Raw genomic sequence first — 21,214 nt, forward strand, 5'->3', positions numbered from 1 at the left:
GGTCTCTCTAGGATGCTAAAAAGCCCCATTTCTAGCCACGCTTAGGCAACTGGGTAGATAATGATGTCAGTTACTGAGGCAGGGAGCAGGTCAAGATTGTAGAGTTGAGGCTTATGCTTTTAATGATAGATTTAAGCACGTTTAAGTTCTAACAACAGAACTCTTATCATCTGATCTTTCCTTATTATCATAACCCTAACTGAAGGCTTCCCTTGTCCCTTGTCTCCCTTTGGAGCAGGAGGTACCCTCCCCACCTCCTCACCTCAATCTGCCTGTAGTCACAGATGGCTTTCACGGATATGGTGCTCTTTAGCATGTGGTCAGGACTGCGTGGTTTTAGCTGAACAACGGATTTTGATCTCCCAACAAGACTGGCAACGGAACTCTTGGATTGTATAAGCTGCTCCTTTTCATCCTACAAAATGAGAAGAAAACCGAAGAGACATTAATGCTGCTCCTCAGGAGACTGAGCCAACAAAGAAAACTGAGTGCTCCACTCCCTCTGAGAACGTCACTTCTCGGTTAAGCAGGGATCCTTGGTGGAGCCATCTTAGAAACACAGGGATAAAGACGACAGGAGAGGATGCTTCTGTCTGCTACCAAGTGCATTTATACTCAAATTTTGCAGCTTTCTCCCTGTGCAGTTTTCAATGAACCATAAAGCCACATGCAAAAGCAAATAATAAATAAATAAAACAAAATAAGAATTTCTAGCTGCCAAATACAGCTAACAAAGGATTTTGCCAAATAAGGTTCAGAGAACATGGAAGTTAAAAACAATGATAATAACTAGGTTGTGGTTGTTGTTATTATTATTATTATTCAGTTTCTCACTGACAGAAGCCAGCTCTTGCCTCTCTGCTTAGGAGAAGTTAGAGTTATGGTCTTTTAATTTTTTTCTTTTTTTAAATAATGTTATCTCCCAAGCTCTATTAGAAATATTTTACTTTCTTAGATTGAATCAAACTTTCTAGAGAAAGATCTTAGCTCTTCAACCAACAACCTATAAATCAAAGTTGTTGGTGAAGGTACTGTGAGAAACAATTTAGGGTTTACCTTTTGGAGTCTTGCTGGGGTATATTTACATAAATTTGATAGATTTGAAAGAGATCTCATGCAAAATTGAAACTCTCAAGTCTCTGCAAACCCAATTTTCTTAAAAACTAATGAACTTCTTGTCAACAAAATTGGTAGCAATCTACTACCAATTCCATTAGAGAATAAAAGATAGCTTTTATCTATTAGCCAGGATGTTTCGAGATCATTTTGACGTATTAAAAAGTCCCTAGAAGAGGGCTTTCTTGGGATGGAAGTAGATGTGATGAGGGTAAAGAGTTAATAATGTTAAGAAATGCCATTAAAGAATTAAGAATATGCAAGTAGAGAAAAAGAAATGCTTAAACAAACTACCTGTGCCTGTCCCCGGGAGCATGATTGGAAGAAATACAACTTTAACTTATTAGTTAAGAGAGAGGAATGGAATATGTCAGGGAGACAGCCACATTGTTCCATTCTTGAGAGCTGGTCTACCCATTTCAGTTTCCTTGCAATAAAGATGTCAATTTCTGTCTAACCCACAGCCAAACATCTCAAGCTCCAGAGACCAAACGCTCAGCGTGGTACAAGGTCTGAAAAGAACCAGAAGCCATGACAGATGCTCCCGAACCTGACGGACAAGCTGCGGAGCAGACCCAGGTGACTCCATGCCCCGATGACGCCGCCAACTCGATGCCCCTGACCTGGAGAGGAGGGAGCAGAGCAGCGACCCTCGAGAAGAGGAGATAGGACAACACCTGCAGAGGAGTTACCCTACGACAGGAAGGTACTCTGTGGGAGGGAGGAGATAATAGCCAAGGATTATTATATTCCTCCTTCATACTTGATGTGCCTCCAAGAGACATTCTAGAGACATCGGAAAAGTCAGGTCTTTACCCTTCATTCCAAATTAATTCAGTTCACAAATTCTTTGCTCAGGTGAAACCACTGAGCCTAAATTCATTCATAGCTTTACAGTACCTGAAAGCATTTTTTTTCAATCAATTAATATTCAAAAATTCCCCAGTATCACCCACGCAAAAAAAAAAAAGAAGAAAATGACACTGTTTGGGGTTATAATGGTTCTCTTACTTATAACTTGTTACTGAAATGTTAGACTCCCCTTGGCTTCTCACAAAGGAAAAGTAATTTCCATATTAAATATATATTTCCATCTTAATTTGAGATGTAGTTTGAGCCCCATCTTGTCAACTATATAATATATGCAGGGAAAAATTGGCTTAGGTCTAGTTCATTGGTATTTTAATTCTCTTTGCACGAGAGAGTGAAAAAGAATTTGGTGTCAGCTAATCCCATCAACCCTATTTTTCATGCTCTACACCCCATCTTTGGCTCCAACTAGTGCATTAAAACAGGAACAACGCAAAGAAACAGTGATGACCACCATGTGGCTCAGGGGCACATGGCCAGGCCCTTACTTCAAAAGCATACCCCAAGGGCTCCTATTAGCACCTTCTTTAAGAAAAGAGAAAGAGAACCACATTGACTAAACTCCAATCGAATGTGAGCAAAACTTTACAGTGATGACCCGCAGCCCTGGCGCTTTCAAGGATATGAACAGCAGCAGCTGACAGGGTTTACTCTGCTTCCCAGAAGCAGTCATCCCACTGATGCAACACCCACCATGGAGTCCTGCAGCAGGTCCTCCAGGCGGGATAAGCTGGTGCTGTGGTCGCAGGAATACTTCCGTTTGATGGAATCTTGGAGGTTCCTCAAGAATGACTCCAGGTCTCGAGCATCACTGAAGAACTGTGGGGATAAGAGGGAAGGGTACCTGGTGCTCAGTGCATTATGATACCAAGATGGAGAAAGAACAACCCCACTGTGCCGGCTGATTAGACAGTCCTGGATCACAAAGGCCACGCCAGGGAAACAGCAGGGCTGGCTGCCACAAAGCCCACTGAATGCAATACAAGAGTTAGTCTGCTTCACCCTTCAGAAACCACTGCTCCTTCTCTTGTGTGCTGGCTAGTGACAGCACTTGACTGTAAGGTCTATTTCATGAAAAGCCTAGAGGTTGAGGGATCACGTGTTTCAATTTACTGATATGATTACAAAATGATCAGGAAGCTTATTTAATTAGAAGCAAATCCAAACAGAGATAATGGCTTATTTCCTCCTTCCACCCTCACCAGAAAACAAGCAGTATGTTCTTGATGTGATGATAGATTGATGAAGAAAAAAAAAAAAAAAATGGTTCTGATATTTTACAGCCCCTTCCATCAGGAGGTGGATCTATTTTTATCCCCCAGCAAAGCCCTCCCCAAGCTGGGCTTGCTTTAGCCAATGGCACATTAATACATGTCACAGCAGAAAAAAGACCTTGTGCACCGGGACACACTTTCTCTGGCTGCTTGTGGAACATAGCTACTCTTTCCCACACCAGTGGACTTTTTGTTTCCCTGCTACCCTCCACCTCTGAAGTCATTTTATTAACTGTCATGTGCCACTTGAGCCTCCAGGAAAATCAAAAACAGGCAGAAAAAAATTTTACAAAGGATCCAGTAGGACAGCTTACTGGATGCTAGAGACTTGCATACTGACTTGCCACCCCAGTCTACTGTCTGACACGGGAGTGACACAATCCAGGACCAACCGGCCCCCAGCCTGCCTGCCGACTGCCTGCAGCCATGCGTCACCCAGGCAAGACGAGAAAACAATCTTCAGCTGAGCCTAGCCCAAACCACCAACCCAGAGTCTCTTGGGGCCGTGGTTTGTACAGTAAAGGTTCACCGACACAGACGTGTTTTTAACCTCGCCCGTCCCGTGGCATGCTTGCAGGCACATGCCAGCACAGGCAATCACACTTACAGCCTCTTGCCTGAATGAAAAAAGGTATACCCTCTGATGAAAACAGAACCATCCTTTCTGATGCTCGTGCGCGCGTGTGTGCATGCGCGCACACACACACACACACACACACACACACACACAGCCCAGGTACCTGAAAATAAGCAGTATTCTCTTTCAGGTGCTGCTCGACACACAAGCACAGCTGCTTCATCCACTGCAACTGGGACTGGACAGCGGCGCTGTAAGCCTGCAACGACCAGGCGCACGGACAGAAGGGCAGGGGTTTAACAGACCTGCCACATGTGTGCCATGCACTCGTCCATCTACACTTCCGCTAGTGCCAGAGGCCCACAGAGGATACATGAGATACTTGGCTGGCATGAGCTCAAAGCTCCCCACAAAAGAGAGGCCTGTCTTTTATCCAACATGGTTTTGTTAAAAGATGTTACACAGAAAAGGCCTCTTCTACACTCAGTTGCAACTAAATGATGGGGGCAGCAAACCCCAGGCCTAAGTCAATCCCTCTGCTGCCTCCACTGCCTCTTCCCTGGCCACAGGCACCACACCCAAGAGGCAGGATATGTCTAGAGAGTTCTGTGAAAAAATATGGTTCAGGTCAGTTTGCCCATGAAGTCAGGAGTTGACATCGCCTCTGGTGTTTCTCAGTGTCCTTGTTAGGCTATTATCACAACTCTCTACGGTCTTTAGGGAGCTGGGGTGTAAAGGGAGAGGACCTAAGCTGCATGATCCTTGATGCTTCCTCCAGGCCCCTCAGCAGAGCTAAGTCTTTCATGTGAACACTTGTATAATTACAACCTCTGTGCACTTGACCCTCACACCCTCAAGTCATACGCACCTCCACAGTCTGCTTGGCGGGGTGGTTCTCAAGGGACAGTAGCTCGGCTGTATCTTGTAGAGACCGAAACACGTCCTGTTTCTCCTCTAGTTCCATTGTCAGCTCCTGAAAATTGAATTCAGCTTTATTCAATAGGTGCTATTAGGAAGGAGTAGAAATAAAGAAAGGGCTGTGTTCCCTACCCTACTTTACAGGAGCCTGCAACCCAGGGTTAGTGCCAAAATGAGATGCATGAACGGTATGTGCTAGAGGATTTCAGAGAAGAGCAAAAACGCTGGAATCACTGGAGAATGACTCACAACAGATATGGGACCTGAGCCAGATGTGAGTAAGCAGGGGAACACAGGAGAGGCTGAAGGCAAGATAGGAGGGAACGAGGCTGGAGGGGAGGTTTCTCGTCCTCGCCCACTGACACAGCACCTGACCCACACAGCTGACTGGCGGGCTCTAGGTCCTGTTAACACTTAGGCCCCAGTTTAGAGGCTCTTCTGTGCCACTGGGTACTGATCCCTGCTATCAGATTTGACCTTTTCTCCCCGATGCTCTCTGAGCACTTTCCTTATGTCTCTATCACAGCCTAAGTTTCGTTCTTATCGATTATTTACTGTATTACAGTATCGTTTCTCCTTTACTTGAGAAGAATCGTACTTCAGAGAATTCAGAATGTATAAGAAGCCAAGAATACACCTCAGTTAAACAATATTAAGCCTTGTATTAAGCTTGCTAAATGTTACTTAGCCTTTTACACAACCCTTTGAAGTGTCACTATTATCCCATTTTACAGAGGTCCAGGGAGAGTAAATGACCTACCAAGGTCACAGAGCTAACAAGCAGAGGAATAAGAATTTCACTTAAGGTCTATCTCATTCCAAAGTCTATAACCTTGACCACAAAGTTAAATTGCTTCTAAAATGATTCAATTTGCAGACTGCTGCTCCTGTCACCCTAGACACTGCCTTTCTAACTACATTCCAAATAAATTCATTCTAGAGCTTGATTTCCCCTCTCTCCATATACACTTTCTCACAGGAACAGATATATTAAGCAGGGTCCCCATTCTACCTAGCAAAATGCAAATCCCGAAACCCAGGCTCTCAGACCAGCCCCTCTGGCTCCTTCCGCTGCTGTTCCCAAATATGACGGGTCTGTTGTGCTAGACTCACAGAGAAGTAATTTTTCTTGGCCGAGATATTGGGATTGTTGTCACTCCAGTCATATGCTAGTTCCTCCTCCTCCTTCTCATTCAACCAGATCAACTCAGCTGTAGCTCTCGAGACAAATTTATGCAGGCTCTGAAGGTGCCTCATCCGGAAGCTAGAAGTCTCCTAGACAAAGGAAGGATTACAAGGTTACATGTCAGCCTTTCATCTATAGAATACAGCACATTTGACATCAAAGCAAAGAATAGCTGAGGAAATGAATTTAGCTTTGCTTTTTAAATCTCTGGGTGTTTCTCCTCAGTTTTAAATTTAGTACTAGTCTGGTACAGGACTCCCGTGTCAATCCTGGCTGGAAGTGAGAACATGCCAGGCCTGTGTGGGGCTTCGTGGATAAAGAATGATCCTGGGCCGGTCCTACTCTGCACAATCTTGAATACAAGAATGAAGACCAAACAGAAGAGGGGTCTCTGTCCTGTCAATCTCAAACTTTGAGTTTTGATGGTCACTGCTTTGGTGAAGCATAATAACTATGATAAGCTCTACTTCAAACTTTCTGGGGCGCTGGTTTCTAACCCAGGAAGAAAACTGAGAAAAATGTGATGATGCATATGAACAACTGCACAGGAAACAATATAACCTAATAAATAGAAAACCAAAATGGGCCCAAACCAAGAGCCTTCTGAATTAGGGAACCACATGCTCCATGAACAGAACAAAACAGAGTTAGTCAAAACTCACCTTCAATTTACAATACTGTGTCTCCAGCTTTCCAAGAGTTTCAACATAACTGGTATGGAAATTTTGGGACATTTTTCCCTGATAAGAAAAGAATGAGATAAAAATATATTAGAGAAAAAGTAAACTATATCTATGGTATAATTTCAACTATGTAAATATTACGTCTGCACACAGACAGAGATTAGTCACTCTGAGAGTCAGCAGTTGGACGGGGCATCCCTGGCTGAGACTGACGGCTTGGAGCAGCGCTGGTGTGGACGGCCTAGCAGAGGAAGACGCCGCGCAGACCTCACGGTCTTCTGCTGCCAGCGATTCTGGGAGGTTTCTAAGCGAAACTATGCCTGCTGACTCCTCAAACTAGTTAGATGCTTTGTGGAAGAGGGGACTTGAAATTTAAAATGGGAGAACACAAAAGAGTGAGGGAGAGGAGAGACTGAGGAAACAGTTTTGCTTACCAGTTCTCTACTGCAGGTAGATGGGCAGTGGAAAGAGCATACATTTTTGGATCCAAGGGCCTGAGTTTGGAAACTGCATTCGCTACTTACTAATTTTGACCTTAGCTTTCAGTATCACTACTCTTTTTGGTAAAAAGGGGTTTGTAAAAAACACCTTTCCCACAAAGTTATTTCAAAAAAGCAAGAGATACTTCATGTGCAAAAGGGACTTGTGGTCAAGTTTCAGGTACGGGACAGCTACACTGTATACTGCTCCATCGCACAGCCACCCCGCTGCCCGTAACGGATTCCGAATGCCTCCCACCTCATACAGCCTGGCCTCTTTGACACTTGAGCCCAGTTCTTCCACGCTGGCATGGATGTGCTGCTGTGCTTCCAGCTGCAGCTCCACACTAGGCAGGTCACTGCCCCACTCTGCCCGCTCCAGTTTCATCTGGGAAAAAAGAAATTAGGAATACAATTTATTGCTAAGTTGGCAGAAAATGAAAACTGTCAGCATCAGTTTGGATGATGTGGCTGTGGAGAGGGGACTGGCAAAAAGGACATCTAAACCATCTCCATCTTGGCCTCTTACAGGCAAGTACGTTATGACGTACCCTCAAGGAGCTGGAGGATAAACCCCATCCCTAGAAGCAGCAATGGCAGCCCTTTGCTGCTGCATGATGGGAATACATCCCTGAATTTACCAACAAGAAAGGTGTCTACATAGGCTGAAAGGCTTAACTTTACAGTTTAGGCATTTCCCTTTACGGAGTCTCTTCATTTCACAATCAGAATGGAGATAAGAAATAAATATCCATAAATACTAAGCTCCGTTCATGTCATCAACTATTGGCTAATGGAAGGTAATTGTAAAAGAGCTTGTCTTTGAGTTTATTTTTTGGTACAGGGGGAATCTGTCATCAGAAGATGGGAAGAATTTCATAGAAAACAAAAGGGTTAGAGGTAAGAGGACAGTGTCGAACTTGAACTGTTACCCTAGAATACATGTGAATACTGCCCCTTAGAACTGTGTCTTGCTTACACTTCAGAGCTGATACAAAAACAACAGTGAGGCAGCAGCTTCTCTGCAATGAGGGAATTTGAGAAGAGATAACTGGGGTTTATAGACTTGGCAACTTCTCCCACCAGCTCCCACGGAGAGCACAGTCAGCTGAAGGGAAGAGCTCCATGAAGGGCTTCAAATTAGAAAAGCCTATGCATTTAAGCCTTCCCTGGTGGCTCAGACAGTAAAGCATCTGCCTACAATGCAGGAGACCCAGGTTCAATCCCTGGGTCAGGAAGATGCCCTGGAGAAGGAAATGGCAACCCACTCCAGTATTCTTGCCTGGAAAATCCCATGGACAGAGGAGCCTGGTAGGCTACAGTCCGTGGGTCGCAAAGAGTCAGACATGACTGAGTGACTTCACTTTCACTTTCATGCATTTAAGATGGGATTTTGATGATTTGAACTTATCTTATTCTTTCAAAATTTAATAGAGAAGGGGGCTTGGGAGCTAGGCAGCAACGATAATTAAGGGAATCTATACAAGGGACCCTGCTTATTTAATTTATATGCAGAGTACATCATGAGAAACGCTGGACTGGAAAAAGCACAAGCTGGAATCAAGATTGCCGGGAGAAATATCAATAACCTCAGATATGCAGATGACACCACCCTTATGGCAGAAAGTGAAGAGGAACTCAAAAGCCTCTTGATGAAAGTGAAAGAGGTGAGTGAAAAAGTTGGCTTAAAGCTCAACATTCAGAAAACGAAGATCATGGCATCTGGTCCCATCACTTCATGGGAAATAGATGGGGAAACAGCAGAAATAGTGTCAGACTTTATTTTTGGGGGCTTCAAAATCACTGCAGATGGTGACTGCAGCCATGAAATTAAAAGACGCTTGCTTACTCCTTGTAAGAAAAGTTATGACCAACCTAGATAGCATATTCAAAAGCAGAGACATTACTTTGCCAACAAAGGTCTATCTAGTCAAGGCTATGGTTTTTCCAGTGGTCATGTATGGATGTGAGAGTTGGACTGTGAAGAAAGCTAAGCGCTGAAGAATTAATGCTTTTGAACTGTGGTGTTGGAGAAGACTCTTGAGAGTCCCTTGGACTGCAAGGAGATCCAACCAGTCCATTCTAAAGGAGATCGGTCCTGGGTGTTCTTTGGAAGGAATGATGCTAAAGCTGAAACTCCAGTACTTTGGCCACCTCATGCGAAGAGTTGACTCATTGGAAAAGACTCTGATGCTGGGAGGGATTGGGGGCAGGAGGAGAAGGGGACGACAGAGGATGAGATGGCTGGATGGCATCACGGACTCGATGGACGTGAGTCTGAGTGAACTCCGGGTGTTGGTGATGGACAGGGAGGCCTGGCGTGCTGCGATTCATGGGGTCGCAAAGAGTCGGACACGACTGAGCGACTGAACTGAACTGATACAAGGGAGACAGAGCAACCCGACCCTCTTATACAATTGCTGAGTTCAAGGAACCTCAGTGTGCTGCATAAGTAATTGGAATGTACACCCACCTGCATTTCTTCTACCCAAGACAGTAGTTCATACACAAATCGAAGATTTCCTTCATCTTCAGAGGAGGAGATAGACACAAGTTCGACCCGAGTCATAGGCTTTCGGAACCAGGAGGTAGAAGAAGAATGGGTTACTTTGGTCAAGGGTTCTGCTTTCAGATGAGTAGTGGTTAAAGTAGAGGGTGGAACCAATTCAAGGGAAGTGAAGTGGCCCTTCCTGTACAAGTTCGTGCACTCTAGACGCAACGTGACCAGCTCATCCTGCAGACGCATGACCCTGAGATGGAAGAAGAGAAAGAAGACATTAAATTTATAATGTGCTTTTTGAGATAAAAATTTCCCTATACATTTGACAAGGATGAGGTAAAAATATAGATGAGATCATCTTAGGGAAACTGTTTTTAAAAAGAAAAAGTGTTCTGTGAATGCAAGGTGGTGTTATGTACATCTTCGTGGTTCAGAGTCATCTTTGAGGCCAGTGCCAAGTTACAGTGTTACCTGGAGGGAAGCAAATCAAAACCAGTGTTTACAACTCCTGGATGATACAACAGAATAAACCATGAACTAAGGGGTCAAAAGATGTAGCTGTTAGTCTCAGGTGTGTCCATAGATCCTCATCCCCTCCATATGCGCTGGGTTCCTCCTCTATGAAAATTTACATTGAATCGCTCCAGTAGTTCTAAAGCAGATGTGGTACCACAGTGCTGCAGGTCCCTCTGAAATATGTGGGGATATTATAAGACGCCATACACAAACATTAGGGAATCCTTCAGGTACTTAGTGGGCAGGGCCTCAAATAAAGGAAACCTGCTTCTACCATGAGAATTTTCCTGCCTCAAATACCTGTAGCATCTCTACTGAGACACTGATCTCTAACGTCCAGGCTGTAAGATTCAGTGCCCGACTCTTAATATAATATCTGAGAACCAGTAGTGATCAGGCCCTCTGTTTGAGTCCCATGTTGCTCACCTAAAAGCCAGCTCTTCTAGCTGGTAGTAGTTCTCATCTCGTAGGATTTGGAGATCCACCTGCAGCTGTCTGATGAGACCTTCACACTCCTGAATGTACATGATGACATCTGACTCACACTGCACTGGCTGCCCTGACTCCAGGTGAGCAGCATCCTGAGAGAGAAAGGGAGAGTGAGAGGGGGATAGCTCCCTCTGCTCTCACCCACTTGGACCCAGGGAGCCAAGGGGTCCACTGCAATTCCAAGACAAATGAAGCTGGATCCCTCAACTACTGACGTTAACCATTACAGCACAGGATGAGGAGTAGAAAACATGTGACATGAACATGTGAGATGAAACAGACTTACAGCCTGCAGTGTATTTTTAGCTAGTGTCAGTTTTTCTTCACAGTTCAAAGCACCATTCTGGATTTTGTTTGCAATCTGTAGCAGCAATTCCAGCCTAAAATAATAAGGTGAAAACCAGAGTCAAGGGCAGAGCTCAAAGCGGCCCAGTAAGTGATGCCAGATCCCCTCCAGACTCTGGACCCACCTCTCTACAGCTGGCCGAAGTGATTTCTCTCGCTCCAGCATCTCAATGATGAGTTTTCCCCACTCTTCTTCCACATCATTAGGGTGATAACCTTGAGGCAGTTTAATTCGGCCAAATTCAATCCATACCTTAAAAAAAAAAAACAGAGATACTCTTTTAGTCCAAAAACACAGCCATGCCCTCAGGCCCCGGTTTTAATTTATGCCTCGTCCATCACTTCCTGCTTCTTTGCCCAGCCATTCAGCAATTTTCCCCACTGTCTAATAAGAGATGACAAGTGAATATTTTAGCAGTACTTCACCTTCAGGTGAGAACAAAAAAATCACCTCTAAAACAGGGACCACTTGCTTGAAATCCTTCCATTTCTTACACATTTTCCATAAATCCTCCTGTCCTCTCTAACCCCACTGTGGAAATGCCCGTCTCCGCAACTTCAAATTCTCTAGGAATCAAAATGTGAAGGGAAACCTCTTTTCTTTCTTTCTATCTGAGAGAAAGAATTAGTCTTCCCCTGAGAAATAGGAAAACATCCATAAAACTCCAGATTTCTGAATGAATGTGTGCCACTTTCCAATAGGCCCTTTGAAGAACAGTGACGGCAGATACTTCCTCTTTACTGTAAACTCTTAGGAGCAGCCTGAGAGTGACGCTTGATTTGTCACCCTGAGAATATTGCTATTAACGAAGGTTTGGAAGAAGATGCAGGGAACAAAGTAACAAACGGCCTGCCAGCAAACCCCCGGTCTCAGCAAAGGATAAGCTTCCTTACCTCTAATAATTTATATAGTTCCTCGATTCTTCCTTTTTCTCTCTCCTTGGCCAGAATTTCTGTTTCTTTGAAGTGTATGTATTGATTATAAAGTGCCTACAAAATTAATATTTGGTGAATGAACACAAACATCCCAGTTTTCATACCATCTCACCCAGAAGCCAGCAGCAACAAGCTCTGAGACGTACTCCCCAGGGTGAATTTATGAAAAATGATTTAAGTCCATAACTTTACCTTTAGTTCAACAGGGTTCTGGGGAAAGGATTTATCTGACATCAGTATTGTGTGCTGTTTGATCCAGGGAATCAGGGAGTCCACTCGGCTTTGGTATTCTTGCCACCTGGCGTCCACTTCCTATTGCCAAAAGGGAGACACCACACACGCCCTGATTAGCAGTGTGCAAGCCAAGCTCAGGAGGAAGTATTTCAGGCCACCCCCAACCACGTAAAGCCCTTTCCTTTAATTACTGACACAGACACAGCCACTCAGTTTAACACTCAGAGTCCCAGTTTCAAAGCTCCTCAAGGACTCTCAAGATGGGATTCAATTTCCTGACACCTAGAATAGCCTATGCTGGACGCTACAAAATTAGCGCTCTCTACATTCATTCCCATGGACCAAGGACAACAGTCATGTATAAAGACGATATGGATTCAGTCTGCTCTGTACAAAAGTGCTATGCACACACTGTGTGCTGTAGAAACACAGTCTAATCAACACACTCCACCCAAAGCAATCACAGCCAGAAGGTATTTTGGGAAAATGTTCTTTTACCGTAGCACTGATCCCGTCTCCACCCTCGGGGACTTTAGGGAAGGCATCATAAATTGAAGACACATAAGTGATTACAGACTTCTCATCTGGAGATGGCACATCCACATCTGACAGACAAAGGGCGAGAAATCTGTTAGAACAACGGAACCCACTGGGGAAGAAATAATGAATGTATGTCAAACACCGGAATTCCAGTCAGCTCTCACCTTCTGCATCCAGTAACCGGGTGACCCCTAGTCTTTCCGCTACTTCGAATGCCTGTTCCAGATTCTCTCGGTTGCTCTGGATCTGTACCCTCTCCATATCTACCAGATCAGGTCTGTAAAAGTCCACCGAGACATATGAAATGCCCCTAGCTACAAGCACATGGGAATTCATACAAAGAAACCCTCTTAAAAGTACTCAAAGCTGAAAAATACTGGATGAGTTAGAGAGAAAGCAAGAGGTTTAGAGGAGCACTAGTCACCTTGTTAATCACATTCCAGGAACCCAGGGCTCCCTAATTCTAAACTTATACGATAGTAGGTTTGCTGGATTTCAAGGGAAAGGTATCAATTTTCCCAATGCATGGTTATGACCACTAGGAGTACAATAATATTGATTTTTGTCATTCAAAATTCCTATTTTCCTCACCCACTCCAAGCAAATTCCCACTTCTTAGTTATAACAATAACTAATTGTTATTTCCTCCAAGTGAATCACGCTGACCCTGGAGGCCGGCATGGCCCACTCCTCATCCATGACTCTGCTCCAGCATCCTCATCAGAGAGGCCACCGCTGACCACCCTGCCCAAAACACCACAACCCCCATCACTCTCTTCCCTCCACTGCCCTCACCCCTGTAAGACAGCATACACTTATGTGTGTATTGCCTATTTTCCCCATTGAAAAGTAATCTCTATGAGGGGAAGAATTTAGCTGCTTTCTTCACTTCTATATGAGCCCAGTGCTTAGAAAGCAGGAGTTCAGTACATATTCCTTTTTTAAATAAAAAAAATGAATCAGAGCCTGGATTGTCAGCTGAGAGGAAATGTGGCATTATAGCTAATTACAAGAAAGAGATGAGAAGCAGCCTCTCCAGGCCCCCAAGGCGCCGCTGTATTTACCTGTATCGGTGAATAAGCGCATTGAACATCTTCCCATCACTCCAGCAGGAGGAAAAGTTGGTGCATTTGATTCCTGTGTAACCAGCTGTCACCTTCTGGGTCCAAAGGAGCAGTTTCTCCTTAGCTGACATGTCCCCTGATTCTCCACTAATGTAGATGTCAGAGATCTGTCAAAAGATAGGACATGTAGTAATTTAAGATAAATAAGATGGAGCCTTTTAACCTTCTCTTCATACATGATGACTCTTAGAAGGAGATCCAAGGCTGGTATCACTTCAGATGAAAACTCCCAACATATACTCATTCTGTCTGGTAGTCAAAGAAATGCAAATTAAAGCTATGAGAGGTCATTTTTTTCACCTGTCAAATTAGGAGAGTTTTTATTTTTTAATGATACTGGTCAGCATTGGAGAGAATATCTAAAATTGGGCATTCTCATGATATTGCCACTAGTGGGAGTATAAAGGGCATAAGTTGCCTCTGAAGGGCAGTTTTTAAATAAGTCTTAAAATAGACATATATTTGATAGAAAGTTATCAGAGAAATGTGCAAAAAAATTTATACACAAATGTTTATCAAGACCAAAAGAAAACAAAGAAAAACAAACAACTGGGACTACATCAAACTAAAAGACAGCAAGGGGGACAGCCAAGGGGACCATCAGCAAAATGAAGAGGCAACCTATAGGATGGAAGAAAGCATTCATAAATCCTATACCTGATGAAAGATTAACCTCTAAAACATGGACCCACAGAATTCCATAGCAAAGAACCAAACAACCCAATTTAAAACTGCACAGAAGATCCGACGGGACATTTCTCTAAGGAAAACATACAAAAGGTGCATGAAAAGGTAGTCAACACCATTGCTCACTAGGGAAACGCAAAGTAACACCACAATGAGCTCTCACCCCACACCTACTAGAAGGGCGGTCATCAGAAACAAGGAAACAAGCGTTCAAACAAGGTAACAAGTGTGGGTGAAAATGTGCTGCAAAGGGAATCCTGTGCACTCATGGTGGGAATATAAATTGGTACAATCATTCTGGAAAACAGTATAGTGGTTCAAAACAGAACTGCCCTATGATCCAGCAATCTTACTTCTGGGTATAAATCCAGTGAAAGTCAAAGTCACTCAGTCGTGTCTGACTCTTTGCGACCCCATGGACTATACAGTCCATGGAATTCTCCAGGCCAGAATATTTGGAGTGAGTAGCCTTTCCCTTCTCCAGGGGATCTTCCCAACACAGGGATTGAACCCAGGTCTCCCTCATTGCAGGCAGATTCTTTACCATCTGAGCCATCAGGGAAGCCCAAGAATACTGGAGTGGGTAGCCTATCCCTTCTCCAGTGGATCTTCCCAAACCAGGAATCGAACCAGGGTCTCCTGCATTGCAGGCAAATTCTTTAAAAACTGAGCTATCAGGGAAGTCAGGGATACATCCAAGGGAAATGAAAACAGGATACTGAAGAGGTTATCAGCACTCCCATGTTCACTGCAACCTTATTCACAATAGCCAAGACAGAGGAACAACCTAAGTGTTCCTCAACAGACAGATGGATAAAGATGTGTTATATACAATAAAATACTATCAGGTATGAAAAAGGAAACCTGCCATTTGTGACAACATGGAGAAACGTGAAGGTATTATGTTAAGCAAAATAAGCCAAAGACAAATATTGCATGATGTCACTTTAAATGTGGAATCTAAAAAAAATATATCAAAGCCATAGAAACAGAAAGTATAGCACAGTGGTTGCCTGTGGGGTGGGAGAAATAGGAAGAAGATAGAAAAAGGGTACAAACCTTTAGCTGTAAGCTGAATTTAAGGCCTGAGGATCTAATGTGAAACACAGGTGTCTACAGGGGAAAATACTGTATTGTATAACTGAAATTTGAAAAGTGAATAGAACTTACATGTTCTCACACACATACACACACACACACACACACACACAAATGTGAGGTGATGGATGTCAGTTAACTAGATGGTGGGAAGCCTTTCTCAGTATACACATACAGGCACATAAGCACACGCTGCAGGTTTGGTTCCAGGCCACAGCAACAGAGGAGATAGCAATCACAATAAAGTGAGTCACACGCAATTTTGGTTCCAGGTATACATAAAAGTTGTGTTTATACTATATTACATGCGCAATAGCATATGTCTTAAAAAACAATTAAATTGTTTTTTACACCTTAATTAAAAAAATACTTTATTGCTAAAAAACGCTATGATCTGAGCTTTCAGCAAATTGTAATCTTTTTGCTTATGAAGGGTTTGAAATATAAGAATCAACAAAATGTGGAACAGAGACACGAGCTAAGCAAATGTTATTGGAAAAATGATACCAGCAGTCTTGCTCAATGCATGGCCACCACAAAACTTCAGTTTGTAAAAAAAAAACAAAAAACAAAAAACAGTATCTGTAAAGCACAACATTTGTCTGAATATCAAATCACCATGATGTACACTGTAAATATGTCACAGTTTTGTCGATTATACTTCAATAAGGCTGGAATTTTTTCAAATGCTTATCAAAATATGATAAATATTTTACAGCAAAATGTTACAAAGAGCTCAAACTCTAATGAGGAATTGATCGGTCACAAATTACAACACATACACAAGGCAGAATTCTTTATAGCACTTAAAAAGGTATGCTTTAGTTTAAAAAAAAAAAAGTAGTAATTGACGAGGAAAAAGTAAATTAATGAGATGAAGTAAAGTAAAATAAAAAATGTGTTGTCAAATAAACTGGTGGCCTTTGCTAAGTCCTCCTCCAGAGTAAAAAGACTCAGATATTTTTACTATATAAAGTTTGCTGATTTTATTACCAATACAAAAATCCTACTTATGGGGAAAAAAGGTATGCTTTAGAAAATGTTAGTGACAGGAAAATAAACCACCATGTTTTGTAAAAAGAAAAAGAAGAGTGCTTCCCTGTTGGTCTAGTGGTTAAGACACTGAGCTCCCAATGCAGGGGGCACGGGTTTGATCCCTGGTCAGGGAACCAAGATCCTGCATGCCACATGGTGCGACCAATAAACTAAAGAAAAAAAATTTTAAGACTAAAAAACAAAAAAGAAAAATACAAACAAAATAATAAAATACAAACAAAAAATAAATAATAATAGTGATTTTACATTAAAAATATATAGTTAAGTAACAGTCATATATATAAATATGTTAATATATATTAAAAATATATAGTTTATAACTATAATATATAGTTATAAAATAAAATAATACAAATAAAATAATAATACATTAAAAATATATAGTTAAGTAACAGTCATATATACGCATAATATGATAGATACATGTATGTATATGTATATACACCAAATTAGTAATCATAGTTCTATCTAAGTGATAGCATTATAGATGATTTTTATATTTCCCAAGTTTTCTACATTATGTATATTTTTATATTTAGGAGAAAAGTTATTTTAAGAAACCTCCAAAATCTAGCACAGGACCTACTTTAGAGATGGCAGTCTTGAGAGAGGAGAAAAGTACATGCCTTTGATTCCACACAGGCCTAGGTCTGAATCTCAATTTCACCAACTGTAAATTGGACCTCGGTTTATGACATCTATAAAGTGGGAATCACACCTATTACCTTTTTAGGATTATACAGTGATGTACCTAGCCCAAACAAACGGCTAAATTCAACAAATAAGTGTTCCCTCTCTCTTCCTTGAATAAATGGGGGTCTTCCTTCAGTTATTGCTGGCCTAACTCCCACAGCACTGATAATCTATATTATCACTTAAATGTTATCTTGTATCACTGGCTATTATTTAATATGTTTTTATTATCTAATATACGCTTCCCTGGTAGCTCAGCTGATAAAGAAACCATCTGCAATGCGGGAGACCTGGGTTCAATCCCTGGGTTGGGTGGATCCCCTGGAGGAAGACATGGTAACCCATTCCAATATCCTTGTCTCGAGAATCCCCATGGACAGAGGAGCCTGGTGGGCTACAGTCCATGGGGTCTCAAAGAGTCAGACACGACTGAGCGACTAAGCACAGCACATTATCTAATATCTCCCTGAAAGCAAGCTTCCCGAGGTGCAGATACTACATCTGAACTATCAGAACGTCTGAAAATCACAGCAGCCACTAGGAAGGAGAGCTCCCTAAACACAGAATATGTCCCAGCAGAAGCCTGGATACTGTGGAAGAAATAACTTCCAGATCTGAGACTCAGTGATCAGGGCTGTTCCGTATTATCACCCACTGCACCTAGTGTTGTGCTAATCATATAATGGACAATTAAAGTGTTTTAATTAATAATCATTTGGTTAATAAACAATGTGTATATGAGTCACTCAGTCATGTCCAACTCTTTGAGATGCCACGGACTGTAGCCAGCCAGGCTCCTCTGCCCATGGGCTTTCTCTGGGTAAGAATACCAGAGTGGGTTGCCATATCCTTCTCCAGGGGATCTTTCTGTCCCAGGAATCGAACCTGGGTTTCCTGCATTGCAGGCAGATTCTTTACCGTCTGAGCCATCAGGGAAGCCCAGTAATAAACAATAAAAATAAACAAATAAAATATATTTGGGGATAAGACCTACTTAGAATCATGAGACACATTACTTTTTTGACAGCAAACTTACTTAGCAAATAATGTATAGTGTATCATCAAACAAACTAAGGACCCAATAATGGATTATGTTGCCCAAGCCATCATCCTGAGAGTCCAGTGTAAACAGCCTCTCACCAGTGCCATTTCCCTGCCAGTGCTCCTCCACAACATTCCTGTCATAGCCCAGTTCTTCCACTGTAGTGTTTCACACACACATCAAAGCAAAATATTGCTGGGAACAGGAAATAGATTTGTTGATATGAAAAGGGACAGAATTTGAATAAGCAAAATGAAATGTGAGTATCTGGGTTCTTGACCCTAAAAAGCAATTCCAGTTAGTCAACTGATACTGTATATTCACAATATCACAGTCAGTATCTCTGATGGCATCTCCTGCCTGCCAATCACACTATCTTTGTATATTGTATTGGAAACAGTTCAATGAACAGCTGTACTTCAGATTTTCCACACAGCTATAATGAGACAGGGAAATGTTTAGATCCCTCAGGGAAAGGAAAAATACCTTGTTTGGATTAGGGCCTTCCTAGATTGTGAGCTGGATGAGAAAAATGGGATTATCATCATAATCATCTCAGTGATTAAATTTGGCTTTTGTCCATCTCTTCACGTATTACATGTGATTGCAGTGCTGTCCTCTGAGCTATGTAGAAGCTTTTACCTTCATCTCCCAAATGGAGAATTCTAGCTTCAGAGCCAGGGAGCTTTCTCCTTCATCTGGATGTTTAAAAGGAACCATTTGGGAAAAGGGGACAGTCTCGTGACCACCTCAGAGACTAAGCTCATCTACCTGAATTCTCTTTCAACACACACTTCCCAGAGCTTGATTAATTCCTTCTCTGAAGCATGTCTAGCAACTGAATATGCTCCTAACAAGACAGTAAAGAATCTGCCTGCAATGTGGGAGACCTGGGTTTGATCCCTGGGTCATGAAGATCCCCTGGAGAAGGAAATGGCAACCCTTTCCAGTTTCCTTACCTGGAAAATTCCATGGACAGAGAAGCCTGGCGTGCTACAGTCCATGGGGTTGCAAAGAGCTGGACATGACTGAGAGACTAACACACACGCAAATCAACAAGAATTTACTGAACAGCGTCTCATCTGTGCTTCACACTATGGCAGACACCATACGTCAGGAGGAGGGAGAAGAACAAAAAAAGTCAAACGCCATGTACTCATTCTGCTGTGACTTCTTGAGCAAAGATTATGTCCTAGGAGCTGTGTTCAAGTTCTTGGTATCTCAAGACAAAAGCACAACCTTGGGCCTCAAGCTCAAACAATTTAGTAGGGAAGACGACGACAAGCCGAGAGATCAATGCTGTGACAGAGCTAAGCAAGTAACGCAAACCAGCAGCACCAAGGAGCTTGACAGAGGCGACAAGACAACATCTTCGCTGAAATTTAAGATCTGAGTAGAAGTTAGCCAGATGAAAAAGGGGAAACTGAAAACCAGACATGCTTGCTCTGACAGAACTCAGTTGAGACATGCCATATCTCTGGCTAAAATAAGCCTACTCCAAACAGTAGGCAGTCCCAAATCTCCCCAAATGACAATAGACAGATGGAAGAGAGAACTGGAGAAAGGAAAGCTCTGTGGCCCCATGAATACATAAACTTTTAGAAACTTATTTACACATATACTCATATTTAAAATAATCCACTTATTTACAAAACAGAAACAGATTCACAGAAATAGGAAACAAACTTACAGTTATCAAAGCGGAAGGAGGGGATAAATTAGGAGCTTGGGATTAGCAGATACAAGCAACTATATATAAAATAGACAAACAAGGTTCTACCACATAACATAGGGAACTATATTTAATATTTTGTAATAAACCATAATGGAAAAGAAAGTAAAAAAAGAAGATATATATGAGTCACTTCACTATATACCAGAAACCAACACAATGTAAACCAACTACACTTCAGGTTTAAAAATGAGCAGCATTTCTAATGCATTTAGTATCCATGCTTATTTTTGCCTTTACATTTCATAAAATCATGTTATTCAGAGTCTTCACAGGCATCCTTACACAGTCTTTTTCATACATAAAGGTACTTCAAAAAATAATAAAGCTACTATTAGGGTGCATTTTCAAGAAAACATCATCTACATTCCTTTCTAAGATTTCTGAGATACAGCAGCACTTGCCTGAATCCACGCTGTCCTTATACATTTCATCCCTAGCCACAAGAATCCATTTGTGTAATACTGGTTTTTTCCCATTCATTCTATTGCTATTTATGATTTCCATAATGTGATCACTTGCTTGTGTGTATTCTTTTATAAGTGATGTGGGTGATGTTTTGAAAGTTTTCAGGACGTCCCTCATGGTCCAGTGGGTAAGATTCCACACTCCCACTGCAGGAGGTGCTATTTGATCCCTGATTGGGGAACTAAGGTCCCATGCGCTATGCAGCATGGCTAAAAAAAATGCTTTTAATTTTAAAAAATAAAGTTTTTAAAAATATGATTAAACACATACAATTGCTACATTCAACACTTAAACTTAGTGTTTAAGAACAATAGCTAAAACTTTCTTAGATTTTCGGTTACTCTTTTCTTCTCTGTGGCCATGTGGCTTGCAAGATCTTAGTTTCCCAACCAGGGATCCAAACCAGGCCTCCTGATTGGAAGCACAGAGTCCTAATCACTGGACTGCCAGAGAATTTCCTCAGTTACTCTTTTTGTTGAACCAATTTTGTTAGTTGGTCTCTACAAAAACTGGTATCCAATGAATTAGCAGATTCATTAATCCTTTTTCATGAACTGACTATAATTTCACTAGGAGCCCAATAACAAGAAAGACTTTATTTTAAAAAACCCAATACAAAGAGAATCCGCCCCCTCTTTTTTTGAAGGCGAA

At 42.1% G+C, this 21,214-nt stretch overlaps 1 protein-coding gene across 22 annotated transcripts in view; it reads right to left on the reverse strand.

The window, feature by feature from the left end:
• Positions 1-21,214, reverse strand: part of MACF1 (microtubule actin crosslinking factor 1) — a 340,946-nt gene that overhangs the window by 145,199 nt on the left and 174,533 nt on the right. For all 22 annotated transcript variants that reach the window (XM_070786801.1, XM_070786798.1, XM_070786806.1 and 19 more), the window contains 16 exons: positions 13,728-13,894; positions 12,828-12,940; positions 12,622-12,728; positions 12,082-12,201; positions 11,848-11,943; positions 11,079-11,206; positions 10,895-10,988; positions 10,546-10,700; positions 9,577-9,853; positions 7,363-7,491; positions 6,604-6,681; positions 5,869-6,030; positions 4,706-4,810; positions 4,001-4,096; positions 2,680-2,805; positions 263-415 (listed from right to left, as the gene is read on the reverse strand). In XM_070786801.1, the coding sequence (XP_070642902.1) occupies positions 263-415; positions 2,680-2,805; positions 4,001-4,096; positions 4,706-4,810; positions 5,869-6,030; positions 6,604-6,681; positions 7,363-7,491; positions 9,577-9,853; positions 10,546-10,700; positions 10,895-10,988; positions 11,079-11,206; positions 11,848-11,943; positions 12,082-12,201; positions 12,622-12,728; positions 12,828-12,940; positions 13,728-13,894 (2,106 nt within the window). The remainder of the gene's footprint in view (positions 1-262; positions 416-2,679; positions 2,806-4,000; positions 4,097-4,705; positions 4,811-5,868; positions 6,031-6,603; positions 6,682-7,362; positions 7,492-9,576; positions 9,854-10,545; positions 10,701-10,894; positions 10,989-11,078; positions 11,207-11,847; positions 11,944-12,081; positions 12,202-12,621; positions 12,729-12,827; positions 12,941-13,727; positions 13,895-21,214) is intronic.

The sequence above is a fragment of the Bos indicus genome, chromosome 3 (assembly GCF_029378745.1).
Source record: "Bos indicus isolate NIAB-ARS_2022 breed Sahiwal x Tharparkar chromosome 3, NIAB-ARS_B.indTharparkar_mat_pri_1.0, whole genome shotgun sequence".
In the NCBI taxonomy this organism is placed as follows: domain Eukaryota; kingdom Metazoa; phylum Chordata; class Mammalia; order Artiodactyla; family Bovidae; genus Bos; species Bos indicus.